General features: G+C 46.4%; 5 protein-coding genes across 5 annotated transcripts; 2 read left to right on the top strand and 3 right to left on the bottom strand.

Moving 5' to 3' along the window:
* Positions 1-3,944: 3,944 nt before the first annotated feature.
* L3040_004800 (uncharacterized protein) lies at positions 3,945-7,154 on the bottom strand (the record flags this gene model as incomplete). The annotated part of the gene is made up of 10 exons (XM_007291063.1): positions 3,945-4,486; positions 4,557-5,214; positions 5,265-5,636; positions 5,721-5,891; positions 6,010-6,021; positions 6,108-6,167; positions 6,275-6,348; positions 6,466-6,625; positions 6,730-6,933; positions 7,044-7,154. The coding sequence occupies 10 exons, from the start codon at positions 7,152-7,154 to the stop codon at positions 3,945-3,947; spliced, it is 2,364 nt and encodes a 787-aa protein (XP_007291125.1).
* A 463-nt stretch (positions 7,155-7,617) lies between these two features.
* On the bottom strand, positions 7,618-8,228 carry L3040_004799 (uncharacterized protein; the record flags this gene model as incomplete). Its single annotated transcript, XM_007291064.2, has 3 exons — positions 7,618-7,660; positions 7,716-8,051; positions 8,107-8,228. 3 exons carry the CDS (start codon positions 8,226-8,228, stop codon positions 7,618-7,620), a joined length of 501 nt encoding a protein of 166 aa, XP_007291126.2.
* A 368-nt stretch (positions 8,229-8,596) lies between these two features.
* On the bottom strand, positions 8,597-9,091 carry L3040_004798 (uncharacterized protein; the record flags this gene model as incomplete). The annotated part of the gene is made up of 1 exon (XM_066156337.1): positions 8,597-9,091. One exon carries the CDS (start codon positions 9,089-9,091, stop codon positions 8,597-8,599), a length of 495 nt encoding a protein of 164 aa, XP_066011751.1.
* Positions 9,092-10,538: 1,447 nt separating this feature from the next.
* Positions 10,539-12,573, top strand: L3040_004797 (uncharacterized protein; the record flags this gene model as incomplete). The annotated part of the gene is made up of 6 exons (XM_007291065.1): positions 10,539-10,600; positions 10,661-10,783; positions 10,840-11,053; positions 11,111-11,200; positions 11,251-11,691; positions 11,743-12,573. 6 exons carry the CDS (start codon positions 10,539-10,541, stop codon positions 12,571-12,573), a joined length of 1,761 nt encoding a protein of 586 aa, XP_007291127.1.
* Positions 12,574-13,984: 1,411 nt separating this feature from the next.
* L3040_004796 (uncharacterized protein) lies at positions 13,985-15,959 on the top strand (the record flags this gene model as incomplete). Its single annotated transcript, XM_066156336.1, has 4 exons — positions 13,985-14,067; positions 14,198-15,049; positions 15,099-15,184; positions 15,283-15,959. The coding sequence occupies 4 exons, from the start codon at positions 13,985-13,987 to the stop codon at positions 15,957-15,959; spliced, it is 1,698 nt and encodes a 565-aa protein (XP_066011750.1).
* Between the last annotated feature and the right edge of the window lie 16 nt (positions 15,960-15,975).

The raw sequence follows: 15,975 nt of genomic DNA, 5'->3' as shown, positions 1-15,975 counted from the left end.
TTTCTTTTCGTATAGCATTTACTAATCAGATTTATTAATTAGATTTACTAATTAGATTTATTAATTAGATTTATTAAGCGAAGCGTTCTTTTTTTGTTCCGCGTCGAATTCGTGTTTCAAATATTATAATTCACTTTTGTTAAATCGAAGCATTGCGATTATTATTAAGCGACGCGTTATTTTTTTTCGTTCCGCGTCGATTTATTGTTTTAAAACGCGTTATTTTCTTTGTTCCGCGTTGATTTATTGTTTTAAATATTATAATTCACTTTTAATAAATCGAAGCAATGCTTCGATTACGATTAAGCTACACTTTTATTTTTATATAAATACTCGCTTTCTTTCCTTTTCTTTTTCTTTTTTTCATTATTATTACAACTACTTTTTATTTAACTTTTTAACCTTAACCTTAATACTTAACTTCAACTTCTTAACCTCAACACTTAACTTCTTAACCTCAACTTCAACACTCAACTTCTCAACTTTAATACTCAACTTTTTAATTAACTTTAATACTCAATTATAACTATACTCAACTTAAGTAATTATTTTCTTTTTGATTCTTTGCTTTTTGATTCCTTGCTTCAAGCTAATTATTTTCTTTATTTAGCAATATCGATTCTTTTCTTTTATAACGCTATAATCGAAGTCAACCTTTTTAGCACCGGTAGCAACAAGCTAATCAACGAGATACTTAGTCGCTATAAAGATTTCGTAGTCGTTTATGCTAATAATAACGTTGTTAATTCAATGTTTACTTGCTATAACGAAGAAGATACCGCTTTATTTTTAAAATTAATCGGCTTCGATTACGAATAGAAAGGTCGCAAAAGTTTTATCGATAAGTTCGGCATTAAGCATTACGGTGTTAACAAAGTTAATAATAACATTTATATTTTATAATTATTAATTGATTTTTTATTTAAAAAGAGAGCGCTTAGATCTTTTATCTCCTCGATTACTTTGTCTTTTTCTTTAACTTAATTAGAAAGCAATTCACTTATAAAGATGTCAAGGTTCGATTGATCTTAAGTGATTTTACTTTTAAGCTTTTCGATAGCGATCATGCCGAAGTTAAAAGCATCTTAAAAGAGTTATTAATGCTATACTCTTTTACTATCGATAACACTTTAGCATATAAACGCTTCACTTTTAAGTTCTCGAATAAAAATGAGTTTAAGTAAAGTAATAAGTGCTAAAAGCTAAGAGAGCTACTTAAGTCAGACGAGATTTATCTAAATTATACTTACAAGCAAAAGCTTAAGCCAAAAGCGGAGACCGAGTTGAACGTATTTTACGTAACTGCAAAAGGACGGGTCTTTATCAACTCTTTATAACTAATAGACTTAAGCTAAAGAACAAGTCTTTACTAACCCTTAGGCCTTTGTAACTAATAAATTTGACTAATACTCTAAGTCTTTAATTAGTAAATGTAATTAGTAAATATGATTAGTAAATATAATTAGTAAACCTGATTAGTAATTATGCATATGCATATTTTTATGTATATAAACCCTATAAAGTAACCTTACGCCTTATAGGGTTTCCTTATAAGGAGGGGCAGAATTTTGTACCCCCCGTGGGTTCCCCCGTGGGGAGGACCCAAAACTCCGTGGGGCCCCATAGGGCCCCATGGAGCAGCCTAAAAGATATTATAAGTTAAAAAAGCTAAAAGAAAACGAAGCTTTGCTAAATAAAACATTTGCTAACAATCGATTAAAAAAGTTTTACGTGCGATATACTTTCGAAGCGTTATTACTTCGCTTTAAGCTTTAAATAAAAAGATTTTTAAAACAGCTTTTATTAAGTAAAGTAGCCGAATCCGGCTTTTAAATCAAGCGCTTAAATAGATTTATTATTCGATTACTTAGTTTTACGAAAAAGTAACGGAGCTAATACGTAAGAATCTTTATAAGCAATAATAAAAAAGCAATAAAAAGTGATTAAATTATAAAAGCATAATTATTCGTAAAAGAAAAACGAGTTTAAATTTGATTTTTAATTTTTTTTTTATTTAAGTTTAGTTTTTTTTATTTTCTTTCTTTTTATACTCTTTTTATTTCTTTCTTTGTATTAAAAAGCTTTACGTTATTACACTTATATGCTTTCGATCTATTATATACGAGCATATCATATATATAAAGCGGACTTTATTCGAAGGCTGATCAAGAAAAGCATACGAAAAATTTATTATATTAACTATTTAATAAACTGCCGATACGTAATAAAAAACCTTTTTAACTTTACAATTTAAAGCTAAATGAAATAATACAAAAGCTTTTCGCAATACTTTAAGTATTGCTTTTACTTTTCGAAGTTTTATTAATATTATTACGACTCGAACCTTTCGAAGAATTACCGGTATTATCGCGGTTAAAAGCTTAGCGAGCACTTCGGCGGAGCTTCTTCGCAATAAAAAGTATTAACGATTTCGAAGATGAAAATAAAAAAGATAAAGACTTTTTAGCAATTTATCGTAATCAAATCGAAAGAGAATTACAAAAGGTTCGTAATATACACTTACGTAATTAAAGAAGTTACTTAACAAAGTATTGTTTCGATTTATTATAATTAAGATTTAACGTAGTAAGTTTAATAAAGCTAAATCAGCGGTAGCAGCGACGGCAAGTAAGCGTAACGCTAAGACGAAATTTAAGCTAGCTAAAAGACCTTTAGCATTAGCGGCGGCAAAAGAAATAGCGGCGATACGAGCTCGAAGAAAAGAAAAAGCATTATTAACTCGAAAAGCAAAAGCACGGCGAGTCTTTATAAAAAAGTTATTTGTAATTATACTTTTACGAAAAACGTCGTCGGCCGTTTTAGTTTTATTGTTTATAACCGTTATCGCATTTATTAAAACTATATCGGCGCTAACGACTTTTATAAAAAGCTATCGAATCGAAGTTAAAACGAATGTAAAACGAAAAGTAAAATAACTTACGAAGATGCAAGTTAACTTAATAGTATAGCAACGCTTGTATTTAATAAATTTATCGAAAAAAAAGATGCACCGACTCGCAGTATTATCGATAGTTTTGCTTGCGTAGCTTACGCATTAAAAGCAAATCGAAAACATAATAGTAAAAGATAAAGTTAATAAGTGATAATATTGAAAAAAAGATAAAAAAGTATAAAGTTGATATAAAAAGAAAGTATTATTTATAATAAGATCTCGAGTATATATTACCGCTTTTGTTTTTTTTATTACGTTACCGCTTTAAGCTCCGCGCTATTACCGATTCGGTAATGCGTCACTACTTGACCGCTTAAACCGACGCACGCTTGTCTTAATAATAATACTAACGCTCGAGTTAATATTATTCTTGTAATTAAATAAAAGTGCTATAAAAGATATAAAAAAAAGTTAAACTTAAGAGATTATCTTGCATTTTCGTTGCTATTCTTATCTTTTTTATTATATTACGTACGCTTTTGTATTAACACCGATCCGGCGATGCATCTTTAAATAGTACTTTAAGATCGTATTGCGATTATGCAATTCGGCTATATGCTCGTCTTGCAAACACAACTTTACCACTTTAATAAAAGGTGACTCGAAAGCGAGTTTGATTCGAAAGAAAGACGTATATAATAAAGTTGCGGCTTTGTATTTGTTTTGTTTATATATATAATACTAATGCTAAGCACTTTTATCACGTAGGTGCGCTGCATGCTTTAGCTTTGCTAAGCACGTAGTTAAGTTACGTAGTTAAGTCACGTGTAAGCTCTTATATAAACGAGTAGTTAGTTCTTCTTTAAACTAGCATTACATCATTACACAATATAATACACGTACTCACAACACACATTCGAGTGTCCTTCGATCGTCCTTTTTCTCTCCTTTTATTCACTTACGATTCTACCATGACTATATTCACATATATCTTTTGATTTAACGTTGGGTATATGTCGGAGCTTTTTCCCTCCACACTATCACTATCTTTCTATGTATGTATATCTTCATCCGAGTCTTCCGCCTCCAATTCGATGGCGAGCCTCTTCAGAATCTCAACACCCAGGTCCAACACCTGCTTTTGCTCGGCCTCCCGGCCAGGGGGCGCGCGCGTGGCTTTGAGCGTAGTCACCGCCCTCTCCGCCATGGCGATACGCTCCTCGAGCTCGACCTCGTCGTTGTACGCCACGGTAACCCGCGCCGAACACTTGACCAGCAGACTCGGCGACATGTGACTGATCAGCTCGGTGCAGATATTCAGCGAGTCCTGCTTTCGGTCGGCATCCAGATAAGAGCGGGCGTTCTGTGCGAGTTGGATGTATCCGACCTCGGCGTCGGAGGCGCGTCTCCTCTCGTCGGCGGCGCCCGTCCCGTCGGGGTTCTCCGGGGTGAGCGTCAGCTGTCTCCACAGGTCGTCGACGGCTGCCGAGGCGCGTGCGACTTGGGCCTCGATGGAACGGATGCCGCTGCCTTCCATGACTTCTACCATGTTCCGGAGGCCGTGGCAGAATTCCTGCGAGCCTGATCGGCATCCTGTTGTCGCGTTAGCGGTGATCCCAAACCCCCCTTCCCCCTTCGCCCTCCTCCCCGCTCATCAACATACCAGCATAGGGTGCACCATCGCTGTCTAGCTTCTGCATCGCCGTGAGAACGTCGAACGACTTGGACATCATCTGGTCAAAGAGCGTGAGAAGTGACTGGAGGCCGACGGCCGTGTCGTACCCCCCTTGCGTGATGTCGATTCTGGACAGTATCTCTGCCTGGTCCCACAGCGCCCCGACTTGCCGTTTCCGCTCCTCCAAGAGCGCGATCACCTTATCGTAGTCTGCCTTCTGCTGCGACCTCCTTGCAAAATCAGCTCTGTCTGCAGGTCCCATCCTCAAGACATTGTTCAGCATGATATGCGCTAGGCTTCTCAGCTGGATCGCTTGCTGGTACTCTTGCGGGTCCATGATGGTTCTCCATGGACCAGCCTTGCTTTTGTCTTTGGTCGAGTACAGGTCGGCTATCTGCCCATTTCTCCTGATCGGGCCTGGCTTGGCCGTCCTGTAGCTGCGGTATCGGAAGTCCCAAAAGTCGGCCTGGTGGATGCCTTCGTAGAACTCTGCCTGTATCGGCCTGAAGAAATCGTGCGTCGGAATCGGAGGCTTGGTCAATACAGGATCGGAGCAGAGGTCTGGCATCGGAGGCCGGTACAGGCCCAGTCCCAGCGGTGGCGAGAGGCCTTTTTCTGTGACATTCTGCAAGCAGCCGCCCCAAAGCTGCAGCGGTGTTAGCGACGGGAAGATCCAGTGGGGGCTAGTACACTCACGGCGGACTCCATCGACAGGCCCAGCTCAGCGCACTGCTCGTCTAGGAAGTACGGCTCGTCCATGTATGGGACGGTGTCTGGGTGCCCTGACTGGACCTGGTAGCGTTGCCGCTTCGCCAGCCCGTAGGCGTGCATCATCTCGTGCATGATGGTATTGGCAATCTCGAACTGCAGAGTCAGACGGTCCGCGTCGTTGAGGTCTTTTCGGAGGAGCAACGCCACTTTCTCATAGGACAGAAACAGGTGACAGCTGTTGGTATATCTATTCCAAGTTGAATAGCCGTCAACCCTCTTGGAGCCGCTATATTCGTTATTGTTATATGCACGATCCATGGATGCGAAGCCCCAGGCCATATCCGCGAGCCCGTGGTACTGATGGAAGGGGGGAGTAAGCATACATACAGATCAGTGTCTCGGAACGTTGGATGGCGGGTATTCTTGTTTTCTTAAACTTACCTGCTCGAGCTCTTCTTTGTATGCCTTGCATTCTGCGAAGTTGTCGGGGAAGGGCGGGCGCAATATGAAATTTCGGTGTTTTGTGGGATGGTTTTGTTCGCCGAGCATCGCGGCAGGCGGGTAACTGTTGGGATCCACGGGCAATTCATCTCCCAGCATGAATGCATCGAACTACAATAGTGAGCGATGATCAGTTGAGTGGTTTGGCTACATGGCATGTTCAGGGACTTCCCGTCGCCAATTTGATATTCGATGTTGAAACGAGTGTCAAGATTCTGGCGGAACTCACCCATGGATGCTCCTGTTTGAACTGTTAGCCTATGATACTGGACAATATACTGCAGCACACTAATTGCAGAGCTTTGCTTGCAAGGCGGTGATACATACATGTATAGTCGACAGTATTATACTTGCCAACACCAGTGAAGGCTGGAGGGTATCCCAGGCCTGTATTTCCAGGTCAGCAAACGATCAGCTAGACAGCTCGGGGGCTGCCAGTGTTTGAAACTCTTGTAAGTTCGAACCCTTTGGATGAAAAGACTCCAGATACTTACGAGATCACAACTGCCATGCCACACTCCGTAGGTTACTCTGGTGCCGTCGTCATTCACTTTTCCCTCGCTATCACCTATTTCGCGGGCACGATCATCAGTTCACGACATCCAATTTGCAATTCAACACCGGAGAATCCATGCATACGAAAATATGCGACAGAAGTGGTCTTTTGACACAGGGCGCCGCTTACAAATGGGATACAAAACTCCGCCCGGCTCCACCGTACTCCATCTGTGTCTTGCAAGCATGGGGTGTATCGGACAGACGGCGTTAGGTGCCTTTAGTTGTCGGGGAGTAAATACCTCGCGATCCAAAAGAGCCGCGCTCGAATTTCCTTTCATGAGAGATGTCTGGAATTTCAGCAGGTCAGCGATTGCAGATTCAAGCCAGTCAGTGATTGACCTCGGGGAGCTGTATACACCAGGCTATGAGGCGCCAGAATCATGCTACTTACCTGGATATATGATATATTGAATGCTTTTCGGTAGACTTCATCTGAGGTACCCGGTGGAAGGAACGGGATGGGCGTAAGGAAAGATTTCAAGGTCCCAGGGTCGGTGAAGTTGAGAGTGTCGTTGTATTGCAGCAGCTGCGGTCGTATGTGGTATTTCAATGCGAATTCGGTCACTTTTAGATTGCCCGGGTATGGAAACAAGCCCTGATAGATGGTTAGCAACGTGACAGCATCACATCGGGATCTGAAGAATGTCCTTGGCGAAGATTGTGACGGACGCACGCGTAGGAGAAAGAAGCAAGGTCTTGACTTACCGGATTGACGGGAAGACTTGAGATAGTAGTAGGTGGCCGCTCACGCAAAGGCGGAAAGGGGTTAATGCGGAGCCCTCCCTTTCTCGGGACTGGAATTTCGTAGTTACTCATATTGGCAAGACTATCTCCATATAAAACCTTGAGTTTGTCAGGTTTCTACAGCACAATTCAAGATAAGTTGCTGACTTCGGATAGCGCTTGTGCTTTATGGAAATTGTCGGTGTCCTTTGTTAATGAAACAGACCTTCTTAGATGGATATCAATAACAAAGAAAATGAAAGTATAGAAAATTGAGCCCCCGGATGCGGTTCTCAGCAAGCGGTTAGATCGTTATACGTACAATTCGTTATGATTTTCAGGCTTACACCCGCTCGACAAAACACCGAGCCTAATGCGAAGCCATCACTTGGAGATTTCCAGCGATTCTTAGATTTGATTGCTTTAAATCATTGAAATATAGATCAATGAAAAATTCTCGAATAATTATTTGAAAGTTTTAATACTTAGGATCACAACTCTTCGTATGTTATTCAACTCATTCCGGAAGGGCGAAACGCTGGTACTCCTACGATCATCACTTCTCGTCAAGCATGCTAACCAGTCCGTCCCGGCGAAGTCTAAGAAAATCAGGTCAGGAAATCAAAGAAATAATCGCGAGGCAGAGAATCTTACTCCAATTGATCTCGGGCTTGGTCGCACCATCTCAAAAACAAATGAAACCTGTGCCGAGTGACGGCGACTTTGCCGCCCCATGGCCAAGAACTCCCGAGAAACAGAAAAGGCGCCAACACATCATACAGACCGCTCTCATATTTGATGGGGGCGAACGAGTTCGCCTTCTGTAAGGCAGCTTTGACATCGGGCTGGTTCATCAGACTTCTGATCTGCGCGAAGTAAGGCTCGGGGTTCTTGTAGAGAGCATCGTACTCTTGCTGAAGGGAAATTTCTCCCCAGCCGTTGTCAATACGGGGCAGAAGAACTCGTCCGGATCTCGATTTTCTATCCGTGCTGGAGATAGGCAATTATCTAATCATTTCCCATGGGCATCCTGAGCGATACTTACTATCTGTACAACTGGCCAGTGTAGTGCATGTAACCGAGGAACGATTGAAGCTTCGCTAGCGTGAGAATTTGACCTGAAGGGCGTCTCTTTCTGTAGATATCTAGCAGTGCAGATTCGGTCATGTCGCGATCTGGGCCTCTAAGTAACAGAGCCCGAGATAGCGCCTTCCAACTGCTGGGTTCGTGCCTGGATCTGCTTGATCTGCTTGAACTGCTTCCGGACAAGCCTTGTCAGATGCTTGTTTTCCGGGAACCACTTCGCCTTGGATACCAGCCTACTTCTCTGTTGAACGTATAGGGCTCTGAGAAATAATACCTTGTTTTCATTCCCAGACTTCTCTGCAATACTTGATTTAATGAGTATTGATTGGAGAGCTCCTCTGAGGGAGCGGTAATCATCTCGTGCTTCCTTCATCTCACGCGATTGATGCTCCACCACTCTCGAATGCCGGTCATTTCGGACATGATTTCGTGGAACTTGGTATCAAAGACTAGCATATCTTGTAGATCAATGCGTTCAAGACTCTGTTCAGGTATCTGATCCGATCTTTATCGAATCTTGGTAACACTGGTGCTCCTGAGGAAGACACGGACAAGCTCGGCGAAACGGGTGGAGTAGTCCATACGAAAGACTCGAGATGATCCGAGGATATACGCAATGTTTGAGCATGGCTCGAGTCTGGAAGGCGGTTTGCGATTGCTACGTGGAGGGCTGATCCGTTCTCGTATATTTGCATTCCTGTGATGGCGATATCAACATCCGTCCGAATGCTTTCGACGTCGTCTTCGTCATATTTGTTCGGGGTCGCTATAGGCTGGCTGGCGCATCGCACAATGTTCTCGGAATCCAAACCACGCCTGTACTTTGCGCTCGACATTTTTAGGATGTTCAGCGAACGAGGCACGGAAGCCTTTTTCGTTGGCGAGGCTTTCGGAGACCGCCGCGAGCTCCCTGCGGCCTTTCTGGGTACATTTGCGTTCCCCATGTTCCCAAGATATTTCAAAATCTGAATTGAAAGGTTCTGTTAGGTTGGAAGGCAGCAAAGACTCTGGGGTTGCTGAAGGCAGATCTGTCAGCCAAGAGATTCTTTGTCGTGATTATGGTAGATGCAGCTGCAGCTGCAAACGGGCACGCAACAATGAGACTTTGTTTTGAAAAATAGCTAGATTCAGGAACCGAGTTCAAGCGGATCTCCATAACTACAGTGATTCTTCTAAGAACGTTCCTCAAGTCTCAGCGTGTGGGTTGATCGAGAAGAACAGATTATTAGATTTGAAAGACATGCTTCGTATTTTTTACTGAATTGCCGACTACCACTTTGATACCGAGATTGGGGACAAGATGGACTTCACTGCTATTGAAATATATATATATTACTTCGTACGTCATAAAATATATATTACATATAAATTTGGTAAATGCACTTATGGCTGTACCCGACTTCCAATGATCATATCTCCGACACCTGCATAGAATTCTTTCTCTACTCTCCGCCGTAATATACATGTATATATGTATCTATCTATCTATCTATGAACCCGAGCTCGAGGATATAAACAGGGACTCGGTTAGAGTCCGTGGTTTGGTTCAGCTCATTGATTAGTAGCCCCAGACCCCGTGTGTTCCAAGTTGGTGCGGGGTAAAGTCAATTGTTGATCCCATCCATCTATCAACCCATCCGTCCGACCGCATGACATTGGGACAGCAAGCATCACCCCTTTTCTAACCTGGTACTGGCTCTGGTTCTAGACTCGTTATGGCCTGCTACTCCGCGGAAGAGGTGCGCAATGCAACGTGGATCGCGGAACAGCTGCAATGCTACAATGCTATTGTGCTACATGATATACGTTGTCAATAACCTGCGTTACCTGCATGCCGATCCCGGCGGAACCATTCCGAGCCCGAGGAGCATCTTCCACATGTTAAAGAAGAGAGGAGGAGCGGGCAACAACAACATTTTAAAGGGGGGGTTGTTTAAGCGAGCGGGACAAACCTCGGCAAATTCCTTGACCAAAACAAAGCCGGAAAAAAAGGTAGCGCGAGCAAAATAAACAAAACCAAAAAATGTCAAAAACTCAACTGGACGCCCATGTACTATTATAGGGGTCCAATCTACAAACCTAATTGAATAGGTTATATTGGGGTATCAAACTGGATTTTGTACTACGACTACGGATGTTACTGGCTCATGGTATTGAACCACTGAGCCACACCTACCAGTTTGATATAATCGATGCTAGTGTTTGAGGTTATGAAGGGGCTAGTGGGATTTTGGGTCGGGCCGGGCTGAGGCGAGGCGAGGTGGGGTTGGGTTGTGTATGCCCTCTACTTCGTATTCCCGGATTGTCACTCAAAGTAGTTTCGTATAAATCTAGCCTCGCGCCCCTCGAGAAGACGAAGCAGGAATGAAAAGAACGTAAAACAAATCCATGATGGCAAACATCACTCTTAAGCCCGATGCCACTGCCTCGTCCTACGACTATATCGTCTGCGGGTCGGTACCTCAGAAGATTCCGGCATCACGCTGAGTGTATCATCTGACTTGTGATCACAGAGGAGGAACTTCCGGATCTGTTCTGGCCGCTCGTCTTGCTGAGGACCCTAACCTCTCGGTTCTCGTCATCGAGGCGGGCCAGCACAACTCACTTCTCGAGAATACGTTGATGGTAGGGGGATGGTAAGCAAATAGCACCCGCAGGAAATCGGACATTCCACTGAGTGTTTTCTGCACAGGTCGAAGAATTTTGACACGGAAGCCGATTGGAACATTACTACTGAGCCATCCCCTGGAGCTAATGGACGACAGGTCAAAGTCAGCCGAGGGAAGTTCCTGGGAGGGTCTAGTGGTTTGAACGGAACTCTGTGCATTAGAGGAACACCCCAGGACTACGATGATTGGCATATACCTGGATGGAGCGGAGAAGAAGTCTTTGGATACATGAAGAAGGTATAGAGGCCTGGAGCTGATCTCGGTCAGCAGCATTGTGCTGACATCTTGAGACAGGCGGAGAATTTCCACGGCAAAGAATGGTTCAAGGCGGATGAAGAGGCTCACGGTCACGAAGGATTACTTCATACCGAGCCTCATGACCTAGTACGTGTTCATCCACTTCCCAAAGAATGAGTCTGTGCTAAGCGGTAGAGGCTCCAATCTCAAATATGATTCTCGAATCCATGGCGGATCGAGGTCTGCGACGCCAGGACGATATGTTTACCACAGGCGACAACCCGCACGGGTGTGGCCATGCTCCAAGAACAGTCTACAAGGGAGACAGAACCACTGCTGCGGATTACTTTGTCCACAAAGGACCCAATCTTGCGATCAAGACCGACACCACGGTTGACAAAGTAATCTTGGAGGGCAGTGGATCGGATCTCCAGGCCACCGGTGTGAAGGTCATGGAGAAGGATGGCAGCACCAGGGAGATCAAGGCGAGGAAAGAGGTCATCATTTCGGGTGGCGCGTACTGTTCTCCAGCCATCCTCTTACGATCGGGCCTTGGGCCTAAAGCAGAGCTAGCTGAGCACGGCATTGACTGCAAGGTTGACCTTCCAGGCCTCGGCAAGAATCTGATGGATCATATGGTGAGCCTCGACTCTGCCCTTATGGAACACCACTTGCTGATCAGTCCCCAGATTGTCTTCATTTACTACCTCACCAAGACGCCCGGACTCACGAACGACCACCTTCTGTACAAGCCAGACGCTCTCGGGGAAGCCTACCGCCAGTGGAAAGAAGAGAAGCGCGGACCTCTGAGCACTTTTCCCTTCGGAGCGTTCGGCTACGCCCGTCTCGACGCGCGGCTCAAGCATGACCCCCTCTGGAACTCCGCTGCACGAGAAGAAGGCCGTGACCCGATGGGTCTCACCCCGTCGCAGCCGAACGTTGAATTCTTCTCCACCGAGTGCTACGGCGGACCCAAGCAGTACGCCGACTACCCCGACGGCGACACGACACATGCATTCAGTATCATCGCGGAGCTGTTCGCGCCGCAGTCCCGCGGCTCCGTCACACTCAGATGCCGAGATCCCACGGCCAACCCCGTCGTCGACCACCAGTACCTGTCCTCAGACCTCGACCTCCTGGTGCTGAGCGAGGCCTGCCGGTTCGCGAACGAGATCGTCACCCAGGGCAGGGGGACCCGGGATATCGTGGACGGCAGCTGGCCTGCTCACCTCACCCACCACGCGCACACCCGGCGAGAGGACTGGGAGCCGTATGTCCGCGACAACGCCACGACCTGCTATCACCCGGGCGGAACCTGCAAGATGGGCGTCGGGGAGGATCCCATGGCGGTCCTGGATGCCGAGCTGCGCGTGAGAGGCGTCCGGGGTCTCAGAGTCGCGGACACCAGCGTGATGCCGCTGCTGAACCAAGGCCATACTCAGATGCCGGCCTATGCGATTGGCGAGAAGGCGGCGGATCTGATCAAGGGCTTAAGTATCTCTGGGACGACGAGGTTATGAGGACCTTGAGATGCAGAACAGGGCAGATTTGAACGGTAGTGAAATTGGGGTCTTTTTTTTTTTTTTTTTTTTTTTTTTGGACTTAGGGATCGGTCTAGAGGATAATACGTTCAATTCGAACACGATGGGCCTCTTCAGCTCTTATTCACTTATTCAATCACTCTCTCACTCTCTCACCCTCTCACCCTCTCACCCAAACCCAGCTTCTCCTCCTCTCCCTCCCCTCAGCTCACGCAACCCAGCTCACCCAGACCTCCCCAACCCCTCCGAACCCCCCACCCCTCCCACAGCCCAAAAAACCCAAACACAATCCAAACCAAACCAACCCAAACTAAGCGCACATGAAAACCGACTAATCATCGATTTCATCAGCTCAAAAACCTATCCCCCGTGGAAATGTGTCCTTAAGTGGGGAATACCTACCTACGTACCTACGTACCTACCTACCTAGTTCTGCTCTCTGACCACCTAATACCGACGGAGTACGGAGCGGAGGTGTCAAGGGTATAGGCAGCTAGCTCACTGATCGGTGCAAAGTCGGTCAACTTAACTGCTAGGTGAGGTATATATATATCGAGGGGGACTGATGAGATGATCGGATTGGTTTGGTTTGGATCGGATTGGTTTGGCGGCGTACAAGATGTATGTTACGGAATACTGGTTAAGAAGAAGAAGAAGAAGAAGAATAGAGAGAGAGAGAAGATATATATTAGCGATAAGATAAAATCCGGCGATACCAGCAGGTTTGGAATATGAAAAAGAGCGAGGGGGTGGGGGGAGGGGGGGGGGGGGGTTGGACGGGATCTTCAGATACTCCGATAAAACCAATCTAGCTAACGAGCCAAATGAACCCTCTGACTACCCTACGTACTGCTTGCGAATGAGTTATCTTAATTTAGTCTGGTCTAGTCCAAGTCCAACCGAACCATACATGTTCGTTTCCTGCTTCGCTCGCGCGGAGTGATGACCCAGTTCGCGAAATACCTCCCCTCGTCAACGTTCCAAGACTTTCTATTTCCAGACTCTTCGCTCGCCGGCGGACTTTACGTACCTTAGTTGCATCCATCATTCTATCTCGTGAAGGAAATTTCCCTCCCGGTCCCGTCTCATGACGCTTACTATTCCAAAAAAAAAAAATTCGGAGCGTGAAAGACAGACAGACTACCTAGGTAAGGCAAGGTATGGCTAGATAGAGAGATGCACTAGATGGTGGGTAGTTGAGTAGTAGGGCGAAAGAGTGTCTTTACGTGAATGACCACTATGTTGAGCCCGCTTGTTTATAAACCCTCCATTTTTCCTTCTGGGAGGAGGACTTCTCATTTTTAATTCAGTACGTTGCACGCAATGTGTCTCCGACCTTGTGGATATTGATAAGATCACCACATATACTCGGCTGGATTGGGGTGTCGAGATGGCACAGCCTGGTGCATCGTCAATGGAGGCGTCTGACCCGACTCCTGGTCAGAAGATATTGGACAAGATCGCTAACAAGGAGTAAGTTTCACCCATCGTATATGATGCTTCACACACACACACACATATAGAGAGAGAGAAAGTGAGCAAAGCAGATCACTCACGTCGATAGATACAAATGTTCGATCTGCACAGATCTGATCTCGCTCAGAGAACCCGTCTGGTCGTGCGAAGCCTGCTACCACGTCTACCATCACGATTGTACAGAGAAATGGCTCAACTCGTACAGCCGAGGCTGGTGGCCATGCCCCGTGTGCAAGACGTTGAGGGAGAAAGACGTGGACATGGAGCCACGGTGCTGGTGCGGCGAGTTCCCTTACAACGGCGGCAAATTTCCCACGAATTCCTGTGAGACGATCTGCCTCAAGGTCCAACAATGCACCGTGCCCGGCTCGTTCTGCAACAAGGTTTGTTCGCAGATGTGCCACCCGGGCCCCTGCGATGAGGTTGTGTGTATGGACAGCTGCCGTCGGAGGAAAGCCGTACTTGACGCCACGGTAAAGGATGTACAGTCACGAGTTGCTACCAGAGTGCTGCGAACCCCATCGGAGGTGCATGTACCTCAAGTCGTTCACGTATTCGACATTGAGAGTAGATTCGACATTGAGAGTAGCCAAAGTCTCGATCTGACGGGGACTCCACCAGCTCAACGAGCTCTTCCACCGGGCATCAGGCCCGTCTGCAAGCCATCATTCGTGGCTCACCTCTTTATCCAGGGCATTCTCTTAGTGTGGGCTTTCGACCATGTTCCCCGTGCAATCAAACCATTACAATATCCAGGCTATACGGAGGGGCGCAGAAGATCCGAATTGGTGCTGGCCATGGTGGGTGGGACACTAATTAGTGGCGTCTCAGGCCTGCTCTTCGCCTTCAGATTCCTCGCTCCTTTTTCTCATAATATATGCGAGCGTTTGAGGATCTGGCGCCACACAACTGACCGGAACGTGGTCCGCCTGTTCCTTATCTCCTTCGCAGCTTGCGCAGCCCTGGCTTTCCCTGTCCTGTAAGCATCAGTACCGCAGAATTTGAGCTGAGACTAATTCGGAGGGTAGATTCTGCGCCCTTCCCTCGGCTGCATTTAGCCATCAGATGGAACACAGCTGCCTTGGTTTCGACACTCATGTCAACCTGGGCGACCGTAAGTTATGATCCCCGCGCCTCCAACATGCCTCCCCCCCCCCTCTTTTTTTTTTTTTTTTTTTTTTTTTTTTTTTTTTGCTAACTGAATCAATCCAGTCGGACGGCCGCCGACGGAATTTCGGCTCCCGGATCCCACCGCGCGAAACAAATCAGCAAGCCATCCCCGGACCGCCCCCGACGAACTGTTCGAGATCAAGCAAGCCTCCGATTACGGCCTCGGTCCCCACGAGGGCTTCCGCAAGTTCGTCCGCATCAAGGGGAAGCTCCACGGGACCGACATGGCCATCGATTTTGATCTCCGCGAGCAGCGCTGGCGGATGCTCCGGGGCACCAAGAGGCTCCCGCCGGTCCGGAGCGGGAGCTGGTACGCTTCGGGAAACCACGTCACGCTGCCCGAGCTGCGACTGCAGGTGCCGAACCTCTTCTACTTCTCCCAGGCCTGCTACTACCAGCCCTTCATGACCGTCTTCCGCACCGATAACATGACGGACGCCCAGGTGGAGGAGCAGAGCGGGAAGCGGTGGAGCGGGACCAGCGAGAAGAACGTGGTCATGCGGACGATGAATTCAGGGACGCCGTGGTACCTCGATGATCTGGGGGTGTGCGCCCGGACCGCGGACTACGATGTTGATGTCGTTGTTGCTGGAGATGGTGGAGATGGTGGGAGTGTCGAGAGGAGGCCGGGTCTGGGAGATGATCTCATCGTTCCGTTGGGCTTGATGGCTGCGCTACGATCTGACCAACCTTTCCACACGGTAGGCTGCCGCTTGTAATCCTGGATCTTAGACG

This window comes from Drepanopeziza brunnea, assembly GCF_022702325.1.
Source record: "Drepanopeziza brunnea f. sp. 'multigermtubi' strain 214-2 chromosome Unknown ctg7, whole genome shotgun sequence".
Lineage (NCBI taxonomy): Eukaryota > Fungi > Ascomycota > Leotiomycetes > Helotiales > Drepanopezizaceae > Drepanopeziza > Drepanopeziza brunnea.
Note: the sequence above shows the minus strand (reverse complement) of the source record. Positions and strands in the feature narration are given on the sequence as shown.